At 35.7% G+C, this 26746-nt stretch overlaps 1 protein-coding gene across 1 annotated transcript; it reads left to right on the top strand.

Annotated features, from left to right (window-relative positions):
* Window positions 1–2606: 2606 nt before the first annotated feature.
* LOC114269092 (uncharacterized) lies at window positions 2607–7135 on the top strand. Its single transcript, XM_082888682.1, has 4 exons — window positions 2607–2815; window positions 3076–3153; window positions 6261–6324; window positions 6837–7135. The coding sequence occupies exons 1-3, from the start codon at window positions 2630–2632 to the stop codon at window positions 6273–6275; spliced, it is 279 nt and encodes a 92-aa protein (XP_082744808.1). The 5' UTR covers window positions 2607–2629; the 3' UTR covers window positions 6276–6324; window positions 6837–7135.
* The last annotated feature ends 19611 nt before the right edge of the window (window positions 7136–26746 follow it).

Raw genomic sequence — 26746 nt, 5'->3', positions numbered from 1 at the left:
TAGGCCTTCGATCTTTAAAGTCTCAATAACCCATTGGAGATGTGCACAATGACCAATATTTTCCCCAACCTCACTCTTGCTACTTACTTCAGGCTTGTCAAGAAATCAAATGGCTATATCTAGGCAAGGCCAATTTGTTTTTCACATGGTATCACCCAAGCTTGATATTTCTTTGAACAATGTGTCCAATTGGGCTACCCTTCTATTATCACCATTAGCCTTCATTATAGTTTCGAATTTAGGTTGGTCCATTCTATTTTTAGCTTGCCCCAAGATTAAAGAGCTCTTTGATACGAAATTCCCAACATGGGACGTGGTCAATGATGGGGTCAAAACCCCAAAAGATTAAATCTGCCACAGTTCTCTAAAGGTCTTCAATCATTTCCAACATCTCAGAAGTAGTGGGTTCTATTATTGGTGCACTTGGTATACTTGAATTGGATTGGCCTAGATTAGGTTGTTTAGGGGTCGGATCAGATCAAGTTTGTCATTGATCTATCACTTGAACCGACTGCAGCGGGTTGGACATTTTTCCAACCAATTTTGCCAGTATTGTAGTTCAAAACTGTTCTATTTGAAACTGATTTATTCGGTCGAGTTTCGGTCAGAAAAAACTAGTAACCTTTTCCCTTTCTTCTAACCCTAATCTATATATTATATATACACATATCTATATGCATACATATATGAGAGAGTAGAAAGAGGGAAAATAATGAAAAAGAACCATTTTGTAGCAATAACACAAATATTACATTAATTTTCAAACCCTAATATGTATATATAATCTCAAAATCAAATATACAAACAGCTCACATAGTGATTCAATCACAACTCTCTTACACCTGGTCTAAGAGATTAAGCTAGGGCTTCTGAAATTGAAAAACAACGAGAGTTGAAGCTTGGGTTATGAACTTCTCCAATCGTCATCATCACTACTTTGCTGAGATTAGGAATTTTGGATTTAATGAGTAGATCAAAGATAGAAGGATGTTCAGGTTGAGATAAACTGAGGGGGTTCAGAGAGAGTGATAGTGGGGGGAGGCGGAGATGAGAGGTAGAGAGAGAAAAGACACATGTGAAAGTGAGAAGATAGAAGGGTAAGAGAAATTGTTTTTTTCCCTTTGAGAGAGAGAGAGTGTGTGTGCGTGTTAATGACTGGGAAATTGATTTGGAGAATAGAGAGGGATAATTCAGAATGATGAGAAGACAAAAGGAAGTGAGAAAGAGAGATTCTTTTATTATTTTTCTTTCACTGGAGAGAGAGAGAGAGAGAGAGAGAGAGAGAGAGATAGAGAGTTAATGGTGGAAATTGAAAGTTTGAGGAATTTGAAATGGGAAGCCGAAAGTATGAGAGAGATTTAGTAATAATTTTCTTCCACTAGAGAGAGAGCTAATGATGACAAATTAAAAGTCTAACACAAATACGAAAATGGAAAACAGAGGAGATTGTCTTGGAAAGATAACATAATCAAATCTATGCAATATATAATTAATATATTCAGTCAAGATGACCTAGGAAATAGAGGAGGCTGCCTTGGGAAGTAAAACAATCATGCACAAGTTTATATTATATATATATCTATATAATAAGGGAGGAAGGATTTTGAAAATGTGTAAAAATGTATGAGAGATACATTTGTATCAATGGTTGAGATCTTTCCTGATCAGCATCTAACGGTTGTCTCTCAAACACTCCTCTCATTTCTACCCAAGTGTATCAAACACTCCTCTTCTTCTGTGTCTCACAGGTCTGCCTCCCACCTAACCCTTCTCCCTCTCTTCTTCTTGATTTCAAATGGGAGTCGAGTGTTCTGTAAATCCTTCTTGGTACCTTCACTCGCTTCGACTGAACTCATTCGATTCAAGTTTTTCAGAGCTCGAACTTCCTCATCCAACCCTTCTAGGGTTTTTCCAATGGCCACCGAGCCTCCTTCTTCATCCTCATCATCACCACCACACTCCGATTCATCCTCGGTCCCCGCTTCTCCTGCCATCGATTTTCTCTCTCTCTGTCACCGTCTCAAGGTATTCCTCATCCAACCCTTCTATGTATATATTCTATGTATATATGTATCGATTCTCTCTCGAATATCATTGCCTAAATTTGTGATTTTATTTTTTGGGTTTGGGGGTTTTTTGGGGCTTGATCAGACGACGAAGAGAAGGGATGTTGAGAATCCAGAGTCCATAGCCGATCGTATGTATCGAATGGGGTTGATGGCTCTCAAATAGGAATGCTGATTGATCTACATCAAGTTGGAATGATGCTAAGGTATAGTTACACAGTTTTCTCTACATCTACCCCCCCCGCATCCTTGGTGTTTGGTTCTGGTGATTTGTCTACTGATTTTTTTATTTTTTATTTGTTGTTTTTTTGTTAGCTGTTGGCCACATTGGGATTGTTTGGGTTATAAAATTGGCTTATTCTCACTGAAAAATTAATGATTTGTGTTTCCTCACTTTGTCATTACATATTGATTTGCATGTGGGTGTGATTTGCAGGAATTCAGAGAATCGGAAGTTGGCATCAGGTTCTCCAAAGAAGGAAGACAGGTACTACACCACGAGAGGGTCAGTGGCTGGGTTGGGGTTGGGGTTGGATGAGAATGGAAAGGCCGGTGGTTTAATTATGATGGATGGAGGAGAGAGAGTTGGTGGTAGTGGCGGGGATGAAAACAGAGGAGAGATTGTTTGGCCGAAGCTGTATATAAGTTTGTCGAGTAAAGAGAAAGAGGAGGATTTTATGGCCATCAAAGGCTGTAAACCTCCTCAGAGGCCTAAGAAAAGGGCCAAAATCATCCAAAGAACATTACTTGTAAGTCTCTCTCTCTCTCTCTCTCTCTCTCTGTGTGTGTGTGTTTCCCTGACTTTGTCTCTGTCTGCGTGTGATTTTATGTCTCTGAAATTATTACCTGGGAATGCAAAGGAATTCAATTTCAGTTATATGATCTGGGTTTTCTTTTTCTTTTTGGCTAAGATAAAATAAGATAAGAAGAAAAGAAAAATCAGCAGTGATTTGGGTGGGTTATGATTCTTTCTAATGATTTGTGAATTTGTGGTTGGATGTGGAAACAGTTGGTGAGTCCAGGGGCATGGTTGTCAGAGATGTGCCAAGAGAAGTATGAAGTAAGAGAGAAGAAGAGTTCTAAGAAGGTTACCCCCCACCCTACTATTTTTTCTTCTTCACTTTTTTTTTTGGTTGGTTGGATGGGGGAATTTGTCATCCCAACTTAAACATTATTAAAATCAAACAACATGATTAACATACCTCATTACTTTTAACGAAAAATTTGACAATAACAATTTAGTTCAATATCATAAAAAAAAAACAATATGGTAATTGTTTAGGCTTTTTTTTCTCTTATTCTTACCTTCCCTTTCATAATATCTACCTTCTTACCTTTGTTCTTTATCTTTGCCAGATCTTTAGACCATCTCTTTCCTTACTTTTTACTTTCTACCTTCATTCGATTCGGTGCACTCAACTCATAAAGGTTTTCCTGCACCAATGTCTTTAAGGTAATGAGATTTCATATCTTGGAACCAGAATGATTACTGGAAAAAAAGAAAAAAGGTTGAGAGTTAAGAATATGGTATATACTTATTAAGTAGAGATTATGGTATGCGTTGTGGGTAGACCCATGCAAAAATCATTAGCACTTTCAATCTCTAACTACTGCTTTTGGTGATTTGACATATAGATTCATGCTAATGTTATTCTTAGTTTGATTATTTTTCTAACATTCTCTGTGATTTTGAAGATTCCTATTACAAACATGGTTAGATTTCTCAAGTTTACTGCTAATTGATGGATTTCAGATTTGGTATTTATAGATGGATTTCATATTTCTCAAGTTATAAATATGGTATTTATAGATGGATTTCAAATTTGTGGGTACTTACAGAAATATTTACAGAATCTGTTGGTTTCAGATTCTAAGAATTTTTTACAATGGAGTACTTGGGTTTTTTACTTCTCATAAATTTGAGAAGTAATTTTGAAAGGAAAAGAAAAAAAAATAAATGAAATATAAATAAAATATAATTATATTTCATTCACGTTTTGTCTTTTCTTTTTAAATCTCTATTCAAATCTATAATTCAAATACAATATACAAATAATAATAATAATAATAATAATAATAATAATAATAATAATAATAATCCATAGGAGGACAGGATGCCAAATCTGAAGCTGCTTCTACATATGAAAGAGACCCTATCATTTGGGAACCTTAAGAGATGGCAAAAGAATTGACTTTGACTTGATGGATACAATACAACATTATGGATAACTTTGTGAGAAAGACTCTCAGGTGTCCTTTTCTTCTCACATTGGCTAATCTGGTTTTGTAAGTATATCTTCACCTACACATCTACCTTTACAACTATGCATTCTTATTTTTCTATTCAAATAATAACAACAAAAAATAAACAAATAGAAAACTTAATGCATTATGTTTTTCAACATCATGTTTCACTAGAGCATCAAACCACAGCAACCCATAAAACCCCAAGTCTAAGATATACTGCCGTTAATTTAGTGAAGAGATACCTAGAAAGCAAAGGCAATAATCTGAAAACATTTGATAGAAAAAAATGGGGGTAAATTACACTAACCTCCCTTGAGATTTGAAAAAAAAATACAACAAATTTCACAATTGTAACATAATTACGAAGACATTCCTTATAGAATCTGAAACCAATGGAGTACTTGGGTTTTTTAACTACTTGGGTTTTTTTACAATGGAGTACTTGGGTTTCAGATTCACAATGGAGTACTTGGGTTTTTTTAACTACTTTCATGTTGTTGCTCTGTAAAATATTCTCAGTCATTATGAAAGACGTGAATATCACAAAGGGCTTAACATTCTCTATGATTTCAAGAGCAGGGTTATCTTTTCTTTGTTTGGTTTTTGTTCTGTTATTATAACCCTGCAAGTAAACAAGGGCAAGCAAGCATAGGATTAGTATCCAAAGTTTAAAGTGCATTTTCTTTGGCTGGGTGGATGAGATAAAGGCTGAAATGGAGTACTTGGGTCTTTAAACTACTTTCATATTGTTGCTCTGTAAAATATTCTTACTCTCTCTATGGGAGCTTGCATTTTAAGATTAGTATCCAGAGTTTGGTAATGAGGTGCGGTGTTGAAGAGAATGAAAGAGTAGAGAAAAAATGTTGATTTTTGTAGCACCTAATTTTTTTGCTTTGTTGAAGAGAATGAAAGAGTAGAGAAAAAATTTAAAGCTGAATTTTGATGGTTGCTACAACTGCTAAATAAGATGTTTTACCAAAAGTCCTTCACCATGCTGTTTTGTTTCAAAACAAAAACAAGACAAATTGAATCTCATAACAATAGTGCATTGTCCAAGTTTTGTACCAATATAAAAACCTCAAACATCAAATGTCACATTCACAATGAAAGGCATTATTTATCAACCAAAAAAAAAAAAAAAAATCCACACAAAGGCATTATTGTTGTTTCTGATGCATTCTAATTCTAAACACTTATGAGTTTGCTAAACACTTTTGAAATACTGATATGAAGTTTTTCTATATTTATTGGGTTTTTTTGTGTTTTTCTATTATTTTTTCTTTCTTTCTTTGGGAGTGAGGATTGGTAAGCTGTGATAAATTTTGTTTTTGTTGTGGCAAGGGGTTGGTTGGATATTTTGCTTATGGTCATGTATTGCTTAACAAATATTCCAATTTTATTTAGAATTTTCAGAATTCAGAATTTTCAGTTCAAGCTTGGAAGCAAAATGAATCTGAATGGGTGATTTGGGTTTTTGGACAAAGTAAATGGGGGTTTTGGGGCTATATTGATTTGTAAATCATGGGGGAGTTAAGTTACTTAGAGTTTGTTGTTGAATTGCCAAGCAAAGAATTTGTTTTTTAAATTTAATCACCAAAGACCTTAGGAACACTTATTTCTTAAATTTTCTCTCTAACATTATGTGATCAATTAAGGGAAGTTACAAAAAGTAAGAGTTGAAAAAAATAAAACCCAAAGAAAATATTGATTGATTTTTGTAACTTGATGTTTTTATCAGTCATTAATTTGTATCTGTGTTGACAATGTGTTGTGTTTTTTGGTAGTGTTTGCATTGGGTAATCTATTATTATTGTGCAACATTGTTTGTGTTTAGTTTGAATTGGGTGGTTTATGAAAAACCTTTTAATAGTGTGACAATGCGTGTGTTTGTTTTGAATTGGGTAGTCTCTTTTAATTATCATATTGGCTCTTTTCTGTATTTTACAGGTGAATGAAGACTAGAAGCGAATGGTAATATCGGCTCCCTTTTATAGGTCTACATTTTTTTAAGGTTAAGTTTTTCTTATCTCTCTAATGATTTTGTATTTATTGTTCTGGGAGTTACAATATTAAACTAAACGTGCACTTCTTTGATTGATGAGTGTTGAAAGAGTGGCAATCTCGAGTGAGCAATAATTTGTGCATACTTCGTTCAATTTGTTTGAAAAGATATGACAATCTCTTTCATCTTTATCCTAAATGGCATCCAAAGTGGTAAACTCACATGAATTTTATAAATTTTTTATGTTCCACATTTATCTTAGTAGTGAAAATGGATTTTTTTTTTAAATATATATTTTTGGAAGGGTGACACTTTTGCGAAGTAAATTTTAAATTTTCTACTTTTTTCTACGGTATGTACTATGAAAATATGTCATATTCCTAAATACTCTCCTATTTAGACTTTATGTTCCTAAATAATTTTTTGAAATATGTCATGTTCCTAAGTACTTTTGCTTTTTTGATCTTCTTCCTTATTCATGCTAAATACTCTACCACTGTTGGTTGGATATGAATCTATAGGAATTGGATGAGATGAAGAAGCTTTTGAAAGAGTCAGGGGTTGTTCATTGATAGGAGGAAACAAACCAACGGCACCCTTGAACGCTCCAATTAAGGTAATCTCTTCAAACTTCTATGTTGTATGATTTATTTTTTATTTTTTATTTTTTATAGAGAAAAGATTTAACCATTTAAGTTGTTTATATGGGAGTGCCTTTAGGCACGAGTGATATGCTAGCAATTCATATTAGACATTTTTTTTTCTTTGGATAACATTCCTTTAATCCGTCTGATTTGATTTGATTTTTTTATTATTTATTTCATATATAGTTACTAAAATGACTATTGGACCATTTTAAAGTCCTTTTACTACAATTATTTTTTAATGCAACAATTTCAATTTTAAAATGGTTGTAGTTGATATAATTAATGACTTCCAAATTAATCATCTGTGTAATTACTCTTATTTAAAGTACTTTTTCATTTACATGATTAGTTTAGGGCTCTTTTGGGGAAAGGGAAAAACGCCAGGTTGGCGTTTGGAGCAAAACGCACAGCAGCATTTTTTTGCTCATTTCACAAGTAGAAAAAGTAGGTTAGGAAATTACATAATTACTCTCAATATTTACATCTTATAGATTTGGGTCAAACGTAATTTTTTAAAATTTGGTGAGGTTATTTTAGTCATTTTGGTGTGATGTGACACCATAAATAAATATTAATTAAAAAAAAAATCAGTTTTTTATTAACTTCGCAAACACTCCCAAAAAGCTTGGTTAAAAGCAAAAAAGCTGCTTTTTACCATCTTCCCAAAATACCACTTAGTCACATTAGGGCATTATATGAATGCAATGATTTTGTAAATTCAACCAATGGACTCTTAACAGAATTATAGAATTAATGAGTTAATTTGTTTTAAAGCTATAAAGCTAAGTTCGAGTTTTTATTTACTAAGATTCAAATTCATGGTCAAATGCATGGCTTCTTTGTGTTAATGATTAGGATTTGAATTTTTCAATTAATTGATTTTGAAATTAATATCTTAATTGGTTTGAATTTGTAGTGTCATACTTTTCAAACTTTCATTAGCAAAAGTCGTCTTCTTTTTTTAGAATTTCTTATTGGTTGTTGAGAATTTCATGATGCTATTTGAGTCATTTAGAATGTTTCAAATTTTAAGCAATTTGTTAAGTTTTATATATTCCAAACTTCTATCTTTAAAGCTTCGTCTTAAGTATTCCGATTGAGTTGATTTTTGGATTCTATGATTTTTGTCTTAAGCTTCACTTAATTTAATTTAATATTCACTCAGTTTGTTATCCTGCCTATTGAGTTGATTTTTGGATTCTATGATTTTTGTGAAAGATCATTGCAAAAAATTGTGAAATATGCAATTATAACTCTTAAACATGGGTTTGTTGAGTTTTTTTGGTATTGTTCAAATTGAAACCGTAAAATAATCTGATTCAATAATATTATATTAAGCTATTCATGCATTTGTTATTGTTCTTCAAATTATTTTTATTACTGCAATGAGTTCATTTTGTTGTCAAATTAGAGTTGCTTTTAAATAATCATTTTGTTGATTTCTCATATGTATTTTAATGTGATTTCTCATAGCTATTGGTTTTTTAAAGTGAATTTAAGCGAGTGATTTTGTTGTAAGTGGCTGATCCGTATTGGAAACCTTGGGTTGTTCGGATGGTTAATTATTATTATTTTTAGTTAGAATGATTACTCTTTTGTACCAAAATATTTGTTCACATTTTCTTGAAGGTATTGAAATTTGATAAACTGAAAAGGTTATCAGTTATGATACTAATTCAGTAACATCTTTTTATTGAAGGTTTGCTATACATGTGTCATTTTAGCGTGGATTGAATTCTAAAATTTGTTGTTTGGACTTGAATTTTAGCAAATATTTTTAGATTCTATTATTTGCTTATGCTACACTGTAATATAAAATTTATTATTTGGACTGTAATTTTGAAGTTTGTTATTTGAAATTTATGAATGTTTTTGCCAGTTTACTATGTAGAAACAATTTCAACGTCTTATTTGTGAAGTATTAAATTAGAGTGATATATCATTTTAAATTGATTTATAACAATTGAATTCCGTAACCCGTGTGGTACCAAAAAAACTATTGACCGTGCCTTCAGGCACGGGTTATCCCTAGTATATATATATTTCAATCGGTTTGGTTTAAATGGGTTTTAAAATATTAAATCTGAAATCTTCCCAAAATCCAAAAATATTTACACAAAACAAGCTGTGGCGGGCCGTTGGAACTATGGAAACCACCAGCACTGTGTTCAGATCGGGTGGGTCAGGTCGGGGTGTGCCAGATAATTCGGTTTTTTGCACACCTCTAGCCTAGATGGATTGATTGAGCTGGGCCTTTCAGAATTAATTCGACTTGAACTAAACTGAACCGGGTTTTTCTGAATGGATTTTTTTTTTTTTTTGATAAGATGAACAAGCCTTTTTCGAAGTTCATTTTTTGGGTTTGAGATGATTGGGGTTCAAGTGCGTCCATCATGCATAAGTTAGTTCCCTCTAGAATGAACACCTCAGGCTTGGATAGATAGGACAGAGTAATGTATATATTAGGGTTATAGGTGAATGGTAGTGTATGGATGCGGCTGGGGATGGTAGGGGATGGTATTCTGTCATGGGGAGGCAATGAATTGGTAGTGATATTAGACTTTTGTCGTTCAGGTGGAGCTATGATTTTGTTATTGATGAGATCTTGAATCTCATAATGAAGGCGAAGGCAACAATCAATGTCATGACCGTGCTGTTGGTGAAAGGCGTAGTATTTGGTAGGGTCATATCTAGCTGGGAGAAGATTAGTAAGAGGTCGGGGGTCAAGGGATTTGAGATACCCCTTTTCCACCAAGACATTCATGGCCTAGGCTGGGGACATATGAAGAGGATGGTAAGTTTTTTTATGGGCTCAGGTTGAGTTGGCTATTTATGGGCCGACATTGGCGAAGGGATTGGTCGTTTTGGCAGTGGTGGTAACTGTATCGATTTCAGAGTGCTTGGCATTGGTAGTTGTGCTATGACTGGTAGTAGCATTGGAAGTGTGGGTGAATGACTTCCTTACGGGCTCGTTTCCCTTTATAATGATTCCCTGCTTGATGGCATCTTTAATTTGAACCGCACTCTCATTTAGGTCTTTGAAATTAAAGAGGGGGAGAACTATCATTTTCTGCAGCAGTCGTCCATATAGAATTCTCACAACAGTACAAACCTAATCTTTTTCCAAGGGCCTATTTTTCATCATGGCTACTTTCGCCCTCTATCTGGTGATGAATGCCGTGAAGCTTTCTTCGGGCTCTTGTCGAATTGCGTGCAGCTCTTGGGTCTTTACCTCAATTTGTTTTATAGGTGTAATGTGCAATGAATGCTTCAGCAAACTCCTCCTAATTATGTTTGATCGAATCATCTAGCTTGGTGTACCATGTAGCAGCCAATCTTGACATGGTTCTTCCAAACAAGGAAAGCTTTTCAGCCCAAGTCAAATGCATTAGTTTTAGGATGTTTGAGAAGAGATGGATGTGAACTTTAGGGACCGTTCTGACAATCTTATAGCAACTTTTGTATACCCATCATCAATGTCCAAAATGGAGTTAATCCCCTGCAACCCTTTAAATAGCTTTTCAAGTTTAGCTATTTTCAACATAATTGGGTCAAACTCACTAAGGTCGAGGGAAAAATCCCTCAATGGGTTGTTTCGGAGCTCTTGCAGTATAGGTATGGCTCGATTCTTCTTGTAGATTAGGACCTTGGAAGTCTTCAGCTAGTGGAGGTGGATTTGGGACTAGATGATCGCTTGGAAGTGTATGAGTAGTGGATACCCCAGATGGGTGCTACAATCTAGCAATAATCTCAGCTTGGGCAGCAACTATGTGATTGAGAGCATCTACAATCCACTAAAGAGACGTAAGCATGTCCACTAGGTCTACTGGATTTTGAGCCATCATGGAATTTAGTGAATTAGCAATCGGGAAACTAGATAAATGGGACCTTGTCGGAGATGGGTTTTTGGGTTTGGATGGACTGAAATGTTTTTGATTTGGATAGGTCAGATTATGTGGAGTGAGACGGGTGAAGTTTTTTTTTCTGAGTTGCATTGGACTGGGTTTTTCCTAGATTGGGTTAGTTGGGTTATTTCTGAGTTGGGTATGACTTCTCTCAGGTGATCCACCAAAGTAAACAAAATCAAGCTCTCCTGGCCTCGATGAATCCTATCATTAAAATGAATACCCTATTAGATCATGGTACTAGACATATCGGTCAAAATAAAGCAAGATACAATTTTTGACTTCCTAATTCTGATCTTGTTATAAATTCATCCATTTAGATACAATCCCCAAATTCTGATCCTCTACCATATCAAACACAACCCCCTAGATTCTAACCCAAATTATAATTCTAATATGACCCTAAATTTTGGAAGAAATCCCTTTAAAGTTAAGATTTTCCAAGGATTGGGTGCCTTTTTCCTAGGATTTCACATTCGCATAGCAAGTGTCTCCAGATCTCAGAGTCGCCACCTAATCTTTTAGAAAAATTAGGAAACGTGTGACTCGTGCCAAAGGCCACTGTCCGTCATAACCAAATAGTCTTAGTTAGGGAACTTAAGTATGAAGGAAGAAGGTCATGACTTGAGCAACCCCGCTCACCCGATCAAAGGATCGACCTCTACTAAACCATGATATGAGTTTTATAGACAATATATGCTCATATTCCGATTATTTAATAATGCTAACATTACTATGTGAAGCAACCAATTCTAGATTGTATCACTCAGTTGGTTATGCTTTGATTCTATGCATTTTGAAAGGTTTTTTTGAAAAAATGCAATGACATACACAACCAGGATGCTAAAACTAGAAATGCTCACTTAGCAATCATCTATGACAAGCCAAAAATAATATGTTATAAACATATGCATGATCCTAACAAAATGCAACTAAGGATTTGGCTACTAATACATAACATGCGAATCATCGTACGGTATGAGGTAGCACACAAAATCACATTTTAACTGATAAATCCCACAAACACAAATGAACCGAATCCAGATACATGAAAAATGGATGTAAGGCATGGATATGATGAATAAGACATGATGTTTATCAACATACATATAAAGCATATAAATAAAAGGGGTAAAAAGGCGTGGGGTTAGAAATTGTTACTGTGATAACACCGCTATGTGTTACGCCGTTAATCTTTAATTATATTTGTGATTATATGTTTAATATGATTTTGGATGGTAAGCACGTGATTATATGTGTTTTTTAATTCATATATGTCCATCAAAAAGATATATGTTCTATATACGGCTATAATATGAAAATTGAAGGCTTTATCAACTTTAGAAACCAAAATTGATTGAATCATTGTGATCGGCATCAGTTTTAGAGCCTACGATGAAGTTTGATTAAAATTTGATTCAAACTGAATTAATTAGATTAATTCAATTAAAATAAGCCTTTGATTAATTAAACTAAGCTCCAATTACTTAACTTTATCATGGATTAGTGAATTAAGTTAACCTAGCGTATATATAAGCTAATAAAGGTGCTTAACTCATTTTTTTTGAGCTCAAAATTCATCTTGTAGAGAGAGAGAGAGAGAGAGAGAGAGAGAGAGAGAGAGAGAGAGAAAAGTGTGATTCTAGAGAGAGTGAGGCTCAATCTTGAAGATTTGGCTAGGGGCTTGAAGGATTGTGTGTAGAAACTCAAGAACTAGCTTGTGAAAAGTTGATTGAAGACTCTAGGTAAGTCACGAACTTATAATTCATGAAATTAAGTTATCAAAGATATGAATTTAAGAAGATTATGAGAGTTAATGTAAGAAATGGTTTAAAGATGATAAATCGAGAGGTCTAGCATACATGTATGCATGAATTTGTTACATTTACTCATTTTTGAACATGAATCTTGTAAATTATGTAGAATTAAGAGTTGTATCTCACATGCATACATCAATTGTAAAGTGTTGAAGTCCAATTTTAAGCCTTGAAGCTTGTGAATGCAAGATGTAAAACATAGATTTTACAAACATAAAGTTTAAGGTTTGAATCTTGTTGAATTCATGAAATTTTGAACTATGTGTGAAGCTAGCTTCAAATATATGTATTTGGGAGTGCTCTTGCATGTTTAAGTGAGTCATGCATGAATTTGGAGCCTTGGGGTTGTGTTTGAAGCTCAAACAGAATTTTGAAAATTCCAGAATTTGGGCAATTCACTTGAGCGATGGAAGTTTCGCTTGAGTGTACATTTCGAGCTCCCAGTATTTTTGCAGACATTGGGGGTTGGCTCAAGCAACCAAAAGACCGCTCGAGCGACCACCCTTTATTGTCAGTCTTGCCTAGAGTAACCAAAAAGTTGGCTCAAGAGTAAAATGAGAGCATCCAGTACTTTTGCAGACCAGGGGGTTCGCTCGAGTGAAGCGCCCTCTTTCAAAAAACTTCGAAAAGTTGTTTTACATTTCAATTTGTGTTCTTTTTCATTCCTGAGCATTCTTAGGCATATATTTAGCATCTTAAATGAACTAAAGAGTTAGAAAGAAGCCTAAGAAAGATAAACGACTTTAAGAATGGATTGAATTGTATTGTGACCCAATTTCTGTATGCGTTACGAATTGTGTGGGGTCAACTTTGACGACAAATCAGCCAATTGAACACTGTGAGTAATATCTTAATAAAGATATTTTTATGTATGTTACTTTCTAAATACTACCTATGTGTTAAGCCTTTTGAACTCATGAATTTGTACTATGAATAAGTATTCTATCTATCTGATTCGTAAAAGAATCCGTAAAGTGATTGTTAAGTACAAATGCAAAATGGGCTCAATGCTGTTTGGTATCTTCGACAAGGACATGGAATGGGCCTAAGGCCATTTGGAATGTTTGACAAGATGCACCTAAGGTCAACTTACATATGAATTAGATCAAAGGTCGTTTTGTATGATCGTTAAAAGGACCAAAGGTCATTTTGAATAAGCAATCGATTGGACCAAAGCTCGTTTTGAATGTGAATACGAATGTGAACATGATCATGATTATCAACGAGCGCATGAATGTGAATTTGGAAATGATGGGCCTAAGGTCGTTTTGTACATATGGTGTGAAAGACTGGATGGTCGTTTGTCTAGAATTTAAATATGCGCATGAACAAGAATATGGAAATGTTAGACCTGAGGTCATTTAGTACATATGTTATGATTAGTTATGGAAAATGTTTGGAGCCAAGGTAGTTTCGTCCCATCAACATGTTCTAAGTATAATGGATTGGACCCAAGGTCATTTTTTTATGATTTGCTTAAGTACGTTATGAATGGGAATTGCGTTCCATAGGTATTAAGTATAAGTATGATTTATTTAAATATGAATCTCATTCACTAACCTCTTTACTCTGATATTATTCACTGGGCATTAGCTCACTCTTTATTTATATGCATGTAGGTTAGCAGTGGGATGTCCAACCCTAGGCCCAGTGATATGTGAGAAAACCAAGTTTTGAGTGGTCAACCCGGGATGCCTCATAGAAAAGGTTGTATTCTTAATCTTTTGTTTTGTCCTTGGGTTGCTTTTGTTAGTCGCGTATAATCATTTATGTATATAAGTTTTTGACTTGGAAGACTATGTGATGAATGTTCTTGGACATGTATAATATTGTTTTGTATGAATGTGGGAGTTATTATTAATATGAGTAAAAAGGTTTTTGTTACATGCCATTTATTCACAAGCTCATTGGACAATCTTCGTATTTTGCTTCCGCTTTTGGCCCCTATTGGTAAATATGATTTGATTTTTGTCTGAGGCCATAGGTAATCTCATGATTGCTGGCCAGTTATGACCCTAATCCATAGGGGCGGGGTCGGGTCATAACAATTACAATCAATGAATAGAAGACGTGAGGTTAGAAACTATTACAACAATGAATAAATTGAAGATGTCGGTTTGGAAATTATTACAACAATGAATGAATTGATTCAGCCAAATAAAGTTGAATCTAACAAATCATAGGATAAAAACAAATAAATTACAAACAGCAACCTCAAGAACCTAGGAGATCACCCTCCAAAAGCTGCACTGATCTGCTTTGTTCTGCCAGGAGAAAGGTTAGCCGGCCTAATGAAAATTTTGCTAGCCAGATTATTTCTAGACTAGTTGGATGAAAGATCTGAGGGAAACTTTATTTTATGCAGCGGAGCCAAAACAGAGCAATAACACCTTCCAAAGGGTGTTCATCCTTTCTACCTCTTTCTCTTACATAGACACTCAATGAAGAGGTAAAGAGGCCTCAAGCCCCAATTAATAACACAAAAAAACCATGCACAACAAGATATTTATAACAATTTATCAAATGAAATGGGGATTGAGGTTGGATGAAGTTAAGCCCAAGAAATAAATGAAAAGCTACATTCATTTCTTTGTGAATAAGGGTAAATTAAAACCCAAATCCATACTATTAATTTGAGAGAGTAGATTGCCACCATTTCTAAGGTGAATCCTCATAAAGCTTATGAAAGCTCTATGGGGCTTCTAAGAAAGTAGAGAAGAAGTAAAAGAAAATATACATAACTCATCAAAAGTGGTTGAAGGCTCATCTTCTATGTCATGGGATATGGATTTTTAAGAGAGTTTTCAATACTTTTGATGAGGAAGCTCTCATAGCTACAAAGAAAAAGGAGATAAAGAGAAAAGTAACAAAACACCATCCAAGGGATCCTATTAAACAACCACAAATGCTTATCAAGAATGAGTATAAATTGAATCACATGTATCAAAACACTTGGATGATGCAAAAGAGTAAGGAATCTACATGAAAGCAAAGAGATTACACTATTTAACAGCTATCTACATCCACAAAGCAAGATAAAGTGCAAGAAAATAAAGGAACTACTTTATCTAACAATTCTATCGATGGGTTGCCAAGCCCTCCACATCCACAAACCAAGAAAAAGTAAGGAGATTACATCATCTATGGAAGGGTGGCTAAGCCCTCTACTTACATAAGCTAAATCACATATTTAAGTACATGAAAACCTTGAAAACAAGCTGTTTGGCAAGAAAGAATGAGAGAAAATGGATGAAAAAGCTTCAAATTTTACCTTGATAGGGAAAGAAGACTTTTTTACTATCAAACTCTATTCTTAGCACCCTTAAAGCTCTTGAAGATGGTTTGGCATCTCGGTAAGAAGCTTCAAGTTCAAGCTTCAATGGTGTTTAGGTCGTGAGCATATCCAGGGAAAAGGTGGAAGGTTGAGAAGATGAAGGTTGAAAGGTGATGTGATACACAAGCTTTGGGAATTGCTCCCTAAGCCTCAATAAAATTTCTCTACCCTTGCAAATGAATCCAAGAGGTGTATTTATAGACTTTTGGAACACAAAATATCCAGGATATTTTTGTAAAACTTGCAAAGGAAGTTGAATTTTTCGAAAATGCTCTGTACCCGGACAATTCATCCAGCCAGCTCCAGATGAATTTTTGAAGGGAAAAACAGGATTCTTTTCCAGAGAATTCTCATTCCTTCCACTCATCTCCATTCTATCCTTTGTTCAGTTTATTGAAAATTATAACACTTGGAGTTCGAAAATGCAAGCCTCAGAATATTATAAAGATGTTTAGAAGTATGCAACCAAAAAATTTTGACAAAAAATAGATTTTGAATAGGTCTAAAATGGTTTGGCCAAAATGGGCTTGAAGTTGGTATTAAAGCTTGAACCCAGCTCTCCTGCTAAGAAATCTATAAGAAATTTTTATCATTGCGTGTTCGGAAGAAATCGCTCAAGTCTTAAGGCCGGTGAAAATGGGGTATCTACACTTGGTTAAGAAATTTAAATTTCTGCACACATTTTGAACTGTTCTAACTACTATTTTTCTTATTCCAATGGCTATATTTGCTCTCCAATGGTCATATGAAGATGAGGGACTATAAATAGAAGATCTACACTCATCTCCAAGTTAGGGATAGGATACTCTCGAAAAGAGAAGAGAAAACATAAGAATTTTGTACTCTTGACTTTCATATCTTCTCTATGAGCATTAATTATTTAAATCTAACTCTTAAAGAGTTTATTGTACAAAATGCTTAAGCATTTTTCTCTACAAATTATTTGTAAAGGGTTGTTATGCCCATGAGCTTTATTGTGAGTGTTTGATAGAGAAACACTTGAGAGTTTTGTAGCACCAAAATAGTTTTTGAGGATTTTTGGAGCAAAATCCTTGTTGTAAAGGTCTTGCAAGTATCCAGTAAACTTGTTAGTGTAAATCTATTTGAAGAATAGTGAAAATACTCTAGGAGGCTTGAGTAGCAGACGTAGGCTTGAGTTGAAGTCAAATCACTATAAATCTTGTGTTTTCATCTCTCTCTTTCTATATCTCCTTTACATTTATACTTGTTGCTCTATTCTGCTTTCCTCACACACATTATTGCTACTATTTTATATTCATATTTTTATTTTACTTGAGTTATTTTATTTTATTAGTTATTTTATTTCAAGTTCATTTATCAACCCAATTTCCCCCCTCTTGTGTTACCTACTTGGGGTAACAATTGGTATCATAGCTTGGGCTCTTGCATTTGACTTAACCGTCCTAGAGTAGATTTTGCGAACAATCCTTGATAGAACAAAGAGCATGAGACTATTACTCAATTTTTTATAAATATTCTCTTGAAGTCTCACATGTGACGCCCCAAATTCTACTCTAAGGGTCAAGGTAATGTCACTCAAGAGTCCTTTGGTCAACCAAGCAACATTCTAAGAAGGTATCATCTCTTCTAAGTCCAACCACCTTAGATAGCTAGCTATCTTTTTGACAATCTTAAGAGGTATTAACACAATGTCTCATAAGTAACACAGAGATAGGCATAGGATTACAAAAAGATACATATGTAATTATAAACGAATAATAATTTACAAAATTTTAAATTTAATTACAAAACAAGTTCCAACGCTATTACAATCCCAAAAATAATAATAATAAATAAATAAACAAAAGCATGGATGGACTTATAAGCAAAACGACTTCTAACTTTCTCTAAGATGGCCAAAAATCTTCAAATGTCTCCGGCACCTCGTTGGCCCCATATGTTTCTTCGATACCTGGCATGAAATGCCATGAACTTTGAGTGCCCAGTAAATGCACACAGGAGATGAATCGTGATATTCAAGTAAATAATAACGGATTACAAAGTTAGAAGTTAGCAATCTAGAAATCCCCCAAAGAGATTCCATCATCTTAACTACAAGAATTGGACTTGGATTATTCAATATGCCCCTTCTTTTGCTGCTTTGCAGAACTTACCCCAGATTCCTACCAACGGTTACATACCATGTAGTGCCAACTGAGGACCTCAAAAGAGACTGTAAAACAAGGGCCTTGTTCGTTCCCTTCTAACACCAAACACCTAGAGTCTGAGTACAACCAATCCATTCAAGGGTTCCGAACACCACTTGTGCAAGACTTTACTTTCAATCAAGGAACACATCCCATCAATCCATTTTTAACATATTATCATCTCGTCATTATTCAAGTGATCGAAAACCCAATAGCACCCATTTTTATTTCCCCTTGAGTTAGATATTTTAAGTTAAAGTTAGAACAATTTATCAAGACAATAATATTTGCATAAGCATGAGTATCATCAAAGGACTATTGTAAGAAACATAACCATAACACATGCAAATATCATACCAAGACATGAGCAAGTGACAATAAACACATCCATGAAATTAAGAACATAAGTTTATCAACAAAAGTAAATTTCCAACTTTTTTGCACTTTAAAGATTGAATATTAAAGAGACACTTTTAGATTTTTCCTAAACTTGGCCTTCCTATGATTTGTATAGCATTTTATTTTGTTTTCATAACATTTTTCATAAGTTTCATAACTTTCCTATATTTTTATTTATTTAAGAAATAGTTCAGCGCTGTCCAGATTCATCGTCTGTTACGAAAATCAAGTTTTATCTCAAACCATTCACTCGTTTTTGATGAAACTTTTTTTTTTCCCCATGAAAGCTAACACTTAAAGGAAGGTTTTGACATAAAAATAAGGCAAAGGATATTTTTATGTATTTGTTTTAGAATTTTTGCAAGTAGGCTGTAAATACCGGTTCTTTAAGCACAAAACTTGAAATAAGAGAAAAGGTAAGAATATGGGGTAAACATTTATAATTTTTCACTTATTTTATGATGAAAACATAATAAATAATATATATTAAACTCATAAATTTGGATTAAAGGTGTGCCTTTAGAAATTATGAGAGATAGGTGTAGAAAAAGATAGTGTTTCATCTATTTAGAGAAAACACAAGTAAGGTGGAACAAAACTCAGCTCTTTTCATTTTTTTTACCAACAACACCATTAAAACACATCTGAAATTAATGTTTAGAACCTATAAGACATATATTTGAAGCGGAAAATAGAAGAGAGGGTTGTGTTGCGGCTAGCTTGTTGTATAAATAGGATGTTTGCACAATTCTTTATTCTCCTTTCTTCTTCTCTACCACTAAGCTCTCTCTTCCTATCTTTTTTCTCCCTCATCCAAATATGTAGTGTGTGAGTGTTTAGGTGTGTTCAACAAATGGGGATGGAAGATATATTTATAGAGAATTTGGTGTGAAAAGTCCAAAATGCTCATTGGTTTGAATTCAATTAAATAGTGCCTTGATATAGTCTGAATGTAATAGAATGAGAGATGATTACGACCTTAATTTTGTTCTTAATCCTGATCTAGTTAGGTTTAGGACTAATTAAGTGTTTCTAGTTACAAGTACATATATATGGATAGGAAAATCTATATTTGTACTCAAGTTCGTAATTGCTCCAAGAATTAAGGGATTTTTGTACTAAGTATATCCTAGTGTATCCTTGAGGAGATGGCAGGCCATCATGTAGATTTAGTAGGGATTTTGTTGATTTATTTTTGTATACCAAAGATCTTTCATGTACAACTTATTTAATTAGAAAATTGGTACAAGTATGTATGCATACATATATATATATATATATATAATGGTACTAACTTGGGGTCAGTATATGATTCAAAAAAAATATGAGGGCTAAGGCCTTAATTTATGAAATGGAACATTTAATTAAGTGTAGTATTTAATTTAATTAGGATTTGGAAATTTAACTTGGTTAAAGTTCCTTTATTTCGAATTAAACGACGAATTGTAATGAGAATTGAAAACCTAGGGTTTTAAGTGAAAAATATAATTAGAAAATTAATATAATTATTATTAGGGTTTTGGAAATGATCCCTGAGTTTCTAGGTTTGATTTGGGTTCAGAGTTTTCGGTTGCGCTCGTTTTCAATTCTAGGGTTAAAATTGAAATTAATTAAGGAATCGAAGGTTTTTATTGAAATAATTTAAAAGTAAGGGTCAAAAAAGAAATTACAAAAATCAGTGGCCTCACATTTGAAAAATCTGAAAATAGCATGTTACACTCTTGTTTGAAATTTGACATTAGCACCTATAGAAATGCTCTCATCCTTTAAGCCCTTTGGAGAATAAAAGTATGATCCTTATTGCATCATTGAGTTATTTTATGGTACATTTCGTATGGTATGATACTCTTCTCTCATATCCCTTGAACTTCCACTTTCATTTTATTTACGTAAAAAGGAGAGATTACTTATAGATTCAATTATAGATTTAATTTTACATCATATGATTTTTAATGTATATGTTTTTATGATGACAAAGGAAGAGAAATATGCTTTTTCCAGAAATGGAGAAAGAAAATCATGCTCATTCTTCAATTTGTGCGTTATATTGTTTGGAGTTAATCTTATGATTTGATTAAAGCTTGAAAGGTTTTTTTTACGAAGTGTCAATACTATGACGTGGAAGGGACAACACCAAGATTCAGAAGTTTCAAGTAAAAAGGGGAGAGTTTCAAGGGTTAACACCATGAATAGTAAGGGTTGACACCTGTGAGTAGAAGGCTTAAGAAAAAAATAGAAATTCAGCTAGTGTCGACACCATGAACAATAAGGGTTGGCACCTTGGTTCAGAAATTGCAATTTCTACACACGTTTTGAACTATTCCAATGACTATTTTTCATATTCCAACAACTATTTTTGCTCTCCAACGGTCATATGAAGATGAGGGACTATAAATGGAAGATCTACACTCATTACAAGTGAGAGGGATGATACACTCCAAAAGAGAAGAGAAAATAGAAGAATTTTGTACTCTAAACTTTCATATCGTCTCTATGATCTTTAATTGATTAAATCCAACTATTTATGAGTTTATTGTACAAAATGTTTTAAGCATTTTTCTTTACAAATCATCTGTAAAGGGTTATTATATCCATGAGCTTTATTGTGAGTGTTTGAGAGAGAAACACTTGAGAGATTTTGTTACAGCAAAACATGGGCTGTTTTGGTGGGTTTGTTTTTGAGTATTTTTTGAACAAAATCCTTGTTGTAAAAATCTTACAACTACCCAATAAACTTGCTGGTGTAAATATATTCGGAGAATATTGGAAATACTCAAGGGAGAGCCTTGAGAAGTGGACGTAGGTATGGATTGAAGCTGAACCACTTTAAATCTTGTGTTTGCTTCTCTCTCTTTCTATATCTCCTTCACATTTATACTTGATGCTTGGTTATGCTTTTCTTACACACATTATTGCTCCTATTTTATATTCATTCTTTTATTGTACTTGAGCTGTGCAAGTTAATTTTATTGGGTTATTTTATTTTCACTTTATTTATCGACTCAATTTCCCGTCGTCTTGTGTTGCCTACCTAGGGTAACGAGTGGTATCAAAGCTTGGACTCTTGCATTTGATTTGACCATCTCAGAGTAGATTTTGGCAACACTCCTTTATAGAACAAAGAGCATGAGACTATTGTAGACGCGCCCGCGTGAGGCCTTCGTGCTACAGTTCGGACTCGATTTTGTTTGCGGTTCTTAATCTGAACCAAAGAGTCCAAATCTGGCAAATCGTTTTGAGAAACAGATTTTTGAAAAGAAGTGCCAAACATGGACCGCTTTGCCAGATACAGAGTCGCCACCTAAATATTTTTTTATGGGGGAATTTAGGAAACCCTGACTCGATGCCAAAGGCCACGTGTCCGTCATCACCAAAGTTGCCTCGGCCTGAGAACTTGGGTACGATCGGGGAAGGTCAGCTATGAGCACCCCCTCTCGCCCGGTCCGAAGACTGGCCTCTACTAACCATGATATTCTGTTTTGAAAACGTTATGTGCTCTTAAACCGGTTATTAGCCTAGAATTACTATGTTATGCGCACAACAAACAAGTATAGACTAGATTGCCTAATTTGGGAATAAGCGTTGCATATCCGTTTGTTTTTGGAAAATGTTTTGGAATTTGCTACTCGCAAGTAGGCTAAAATACGGATTTCAACGAGTTTTTCCAACTCAGACAATCCAACCTTCACCCACAGGCATTCAAACAGTTTATGACATAAGCATCTAGCCACATGGTAAGCATGCTGTTATGGCAACACTCACACGCATGTGGTATGCTAAAGCATAAATACTTACATCATACTCCATGCCAAAACAATAAACTGGTTAGCAATCAATGCATGATCAAAGCCCATGTTTAAATGTCTAATGCAACGCATATGGAATGTCACTAGAGTAGGCTCGGCTATCCTATGAATGACATGTGAAAATGCACAAGTAGCATGTATTCAAGTTAGATTTGAAATACTAATGTCGTTAGCATGATGCGCCGAGCCCGGTGCATGCGATACTGATGAATGATGCACGCATGCTAAGCATAAGGTATGCTAAATTAAACATGCCCTAGTCTACCATCATAAGCAGATAAATAAAAGGGGAGAAAGACGTGGGATTGGAAGACATGCACACACGCACCCACACTTATTACAATTTTGCCTTCGCTCGGAGGGACCGAATAAATATTACAGATAGTTAACCTACAAGCTAATTAAACATTACAGGCCATCTAGTTAGATAAGGAAATTAACTAATCTAGGGAAAGCAGATAAACCGCCTCGGGAAGAGAGCCCAATGCAATGCATGCTCGGTCTTGCTCGAAAGTACACTGCCATGCGCAAGCTGCCTCAGTTTTCCTTGCTATACTCCTCTGAAGACTGCCAAAGGCTCAGGATGTGCTTACTGGATGTCGTGGAGTGCCACCGGCTGAAGGGAATCATCACCGGCTGTGGTTTGGTGTCCATCGGCCACCTATTTATTGCCGGTCGGCACTCTATGCAGTCGATCGGCAAGAAGTTCCTGCAGAACCTGTTTGACAGCAGCAGAGGACAGAACTTTGCATGGCAATGCAATTCAAGTAATATATGCACCAATCATGTCCCTTATCAATTGAGTGACTCAAAGGGACATGGTCCTTGGTTCTTGGACCATCAATCGCGCATTTCCATGCGTGATGGCCCAAGGGACTAAGTGTGCACACTTTGATGTCAAATGCGATGCAAACCAACAAACTAAAGCCCAATTCCTATCACTATATCTAGGAACATGACATACATGCTAGATGCAATGCAACCTAGGCATGCAAGCTAAGGATGCAACATGGGAATGCAAGATGTACATGCAAGCATGCAAACAAGCATGCAAGGTAAGCATGCAAGCAAGCAAAGGATGGACTTAAGCATGATTTAGGCAGCTCTAATTAGGCCCAAAACAGTGGCCATAAGTGCTATGAAATGAGGACTAAACACACATACACACATGCACATGTTAAAGGGCTAACACTCAAGCACAAAAGGGCAACTCTCAAGCACACTTGAAAGAGGCACAACATGGACTAATGGCATGCAAGGTAGGCATTGAAAATCATGTTACAAAAGGTCGTAAGCCAATTAAACAAGATAAACAAGGCATGCAAACAAAGCCAAAAACCCAAGACAAGCCAAGAGGCTTAAACCAAGACTAAGTCAACCAAGCCTCACAAGGCTAAGAGGACTTAAAATAGGTCTAATGCGAACTTAAACAACACCCAAGGGACACCTAGATGGCATCTAAGTGGCTCAAATTCAAAAGCATGCACAATGACCAAAACAAGGAGCATGCAAGACAAGCTTTCAAAGCTTCAAAGAGGCATCCAAAGCAAACATACAAGCATGTTAAAGGGACTGAAATATCATGGCAAATGGTCCCAACCCACTAAATTAAGGCAATGATGCATGCTATGCATTCGCACACCCAAGGCCAACAAGCCAAAATGCAAAGGGGCTTACTAAACATGTCATGGCCGACCAAAATGACTAAGGACGGACCTCAAACATGGCAAAATAAGCACAAAAGCTTCACAAAGCTAAGCCTAAAACATGCTTGAACAATGGTTTACAACCTAAGGCATATTAAGGCCTAAACATGGCATTACAAGGTAGATATGCTAAGCATGGGTGGTATACCAAAACCAACATACAACAATGCTATTTCATGGAAAAATAAGCATAAATGGTAGCCAAGGCATGGTCAACATGAGGCTTAGCTAGGTGCTCATTGAAGAGGCAAAAATGGCCCTTTTCAAGGACAACAAGGAGAGGGGGTGACCCTCTCATTCTTGGGACCTCAAGGCACCATCCTCACCTCTGAAATCCCTCAAGATTTCAGTGGTGAGGAGGCCTAAACACCAAGGTCTCGAAGCTTACACAAAATAGCACAAAAGGGAGCCTCTCAAGGCTTAGGTGGGGTCAAACACCTCCAAACCACAAAACACTCTAAACAAACTATTTAGAGGGCCTAAAAACAGAATTGTTTTGTATTATACACTAAGCTCAAAAATAGTTCTAAGATAGGCAAAAATACAATGCAAAAATGGGGAATAAAAGGACAAACTTCTTACCCTTGAAGACCTTCTTCACAAATGGTGGACCGGCCCCTTCCTTGAGCTTAAACCAGCCCCAAAACTCCAAGAACAAACCTCTGGCCCTTCAAGAATCAAGAAAAGGTCTAACACTATGTGTTTATGTGCAATAGTAAGACACAAATACACTTAAACACACACAAGAGAGAGATATAGAGATAAGATATGTATGGAACCCTAACCCTAGAACTCAAACCCTAAAATGGCTGTCTAAAAATGTCTAATCCTTTTTTTTCTAACCCTAAAGCCAAGAGAGGAGGGCTCCTCTTATAAAGAAGCCAATCTTGTAAAGCTTACTCAAGAAGCTAACAAGGAAGCCATCCCTCCATACACAAAATGCAAGCCAGCTGTATTAAAATATCTGCAAAAGCAGATGAACAGTAGTCGGCTGCTCAAAATTGCCATTTTGACAAAATGGACTGCCGACCGGCAACAAAGAATGTTGACCGGCAATATACATTGACGATGGCAACAAAACACCAACCGGTGGCCTCTGGCCATGGCCGGTGATGTGTGGGGATGCCTCACAAGGCATTCCCTGCCCCTCCAAGGCAAAACACAAGTGTTTGGTGCAAAACCAGACACTAAACAGTCGAGTTTGGAGATCTTGAGGCAAGGTGCATAGCCGAGACCTCCGGGAACTCCAAACAAACACAAACATGGATGATCACCGGGTGTTCAAATGGTGACGTCCAAGTCTTGAGGACGGTCAAAAATGGGGTGTCTACAGTTGCCCCTCTTTGACAGAACTCGAAAGTCATAACAATGACGGGAGTGAAAGTCAAAGCCCAGAGACGACCCATTTTTGACAAGGCCGAAGACTTAGACAAATATGCAAGACAAACAAGGTATGCGCCCGAAGGCAAGGGCAAAATGCAAGACAATGAACGAAGCCGAGCATAACTTATGATCATGCAAAGAAAAGCTGTAATGAAGCACACATGCAACAGTTTTAAGCTGGCATACACCGAACTACACTACAATGCAGAAAGGATGTAAGAGAATCATGCAATTCTCGATACGTCTCACTCGGAGGATACAATACCTGTGCGGCTCGTCTGGTTGCACCAACCTCAAATGAACCGTACATACAATATCGTGCCTGTAAAGAAAACAACTCAACAGGTACGATGTTATTAGCAACATGCATAACATGCAAAACGAATGCAAGATGATATGCAATATATACAAAACTATGTATAAACAATGCAAATGAGGATGCGATGTAATTGAAACAATGCAAACTATATGCAAAGCAATTGAATCATGATCCAATCATGAGCGGTTCGAAACCACACCTATGTCAAATAGATTGATGGAGATAACAAGTCTGTCTACCATAGAACGGTCAACTGAACTATGAGTAATGTAGACGGACACAAGAACAAGTATTGGGGGGGGGGGGATGACATAAGTGGGGAAACGACCCACTGAGGAAAGGACTACGATCCTAATGCTGGATGCAACAATTACACTACGATGTAATATATATATGGAAATGCTGGGGAAATGGCAATGGATATGGCACGCGGGCCAAACCAAATCTTGCCTAGGCAAAGCATGTACGCATACAAGCCACGTCTAACATAGAACGGTCCACTGAACTATGCTTCGACACGAGAAGTATGGGCACATACCAGACCAAGCTCAATCATGGAAAGGCGCGAGCCACAGACGGAGGGTGATGCAATGAATGCATGTAAGCTACAATGCAATGTGCACTGGGATGGAAAAGATACGATGGATAAGGCACGCAGGCCAAACCAAATCTTGCCTAGGAAGGGCATGTACACGTACAAGCCATGTCTAACATAGAACGGTCCACTGAACTATGCTTCGACACGAGAAGTATGGGCACATACCGGACCAAGCTCAATCATGGAAAGGCGCGAGCCATAGGCGGAGGTTATGCAGTGAATGCATGCAAATTACAATGTAATACCTACAAATATGCAATGGAATGGAAATAGATACAATGGATATGGCCTGCGGGCCAAACCAAATCTTGCCTAGGAAAGGCATGTATATATACAAGCCGTGCCTAAC

Source organism: Camellia sinensis, chromosome 9 (assembly GCF_055761805.1).
Source record: "Camellia sinensis isolate YWXY chromosome 9, ASM5576180v1, whole genome shotgun sequence".
NCBI lineage: Eukaryota > Viridiplantae > Streptophyta > Magnoliopsida > Ericales > Theaceae > Camellia > Camellia sinensis.
Note: the sequence above shows the minus strand (reverse complement) of the source record. Positions and strands in the feature narration are given on the sequence as shown.

What these genes read in the sequence shown, in the direction of transcription:
- LOC114269092 (XM_082888682.1), top strand. Translation starts at nt 2,630, where the DNA reads ATGATGGATGGAGGAGAGAGAGTTGGTGGTAGTGGCGGGGATGAAAAC. An exon ending in TCATCCAAAGAACATTACTT is followed by an intron (nt 2,816 to 3,075) that starts GTAAGTCTCTCT and finishes ATGTGGAAACAG; the next exon opens with TTGGTGAGTCCAGGGGCATG.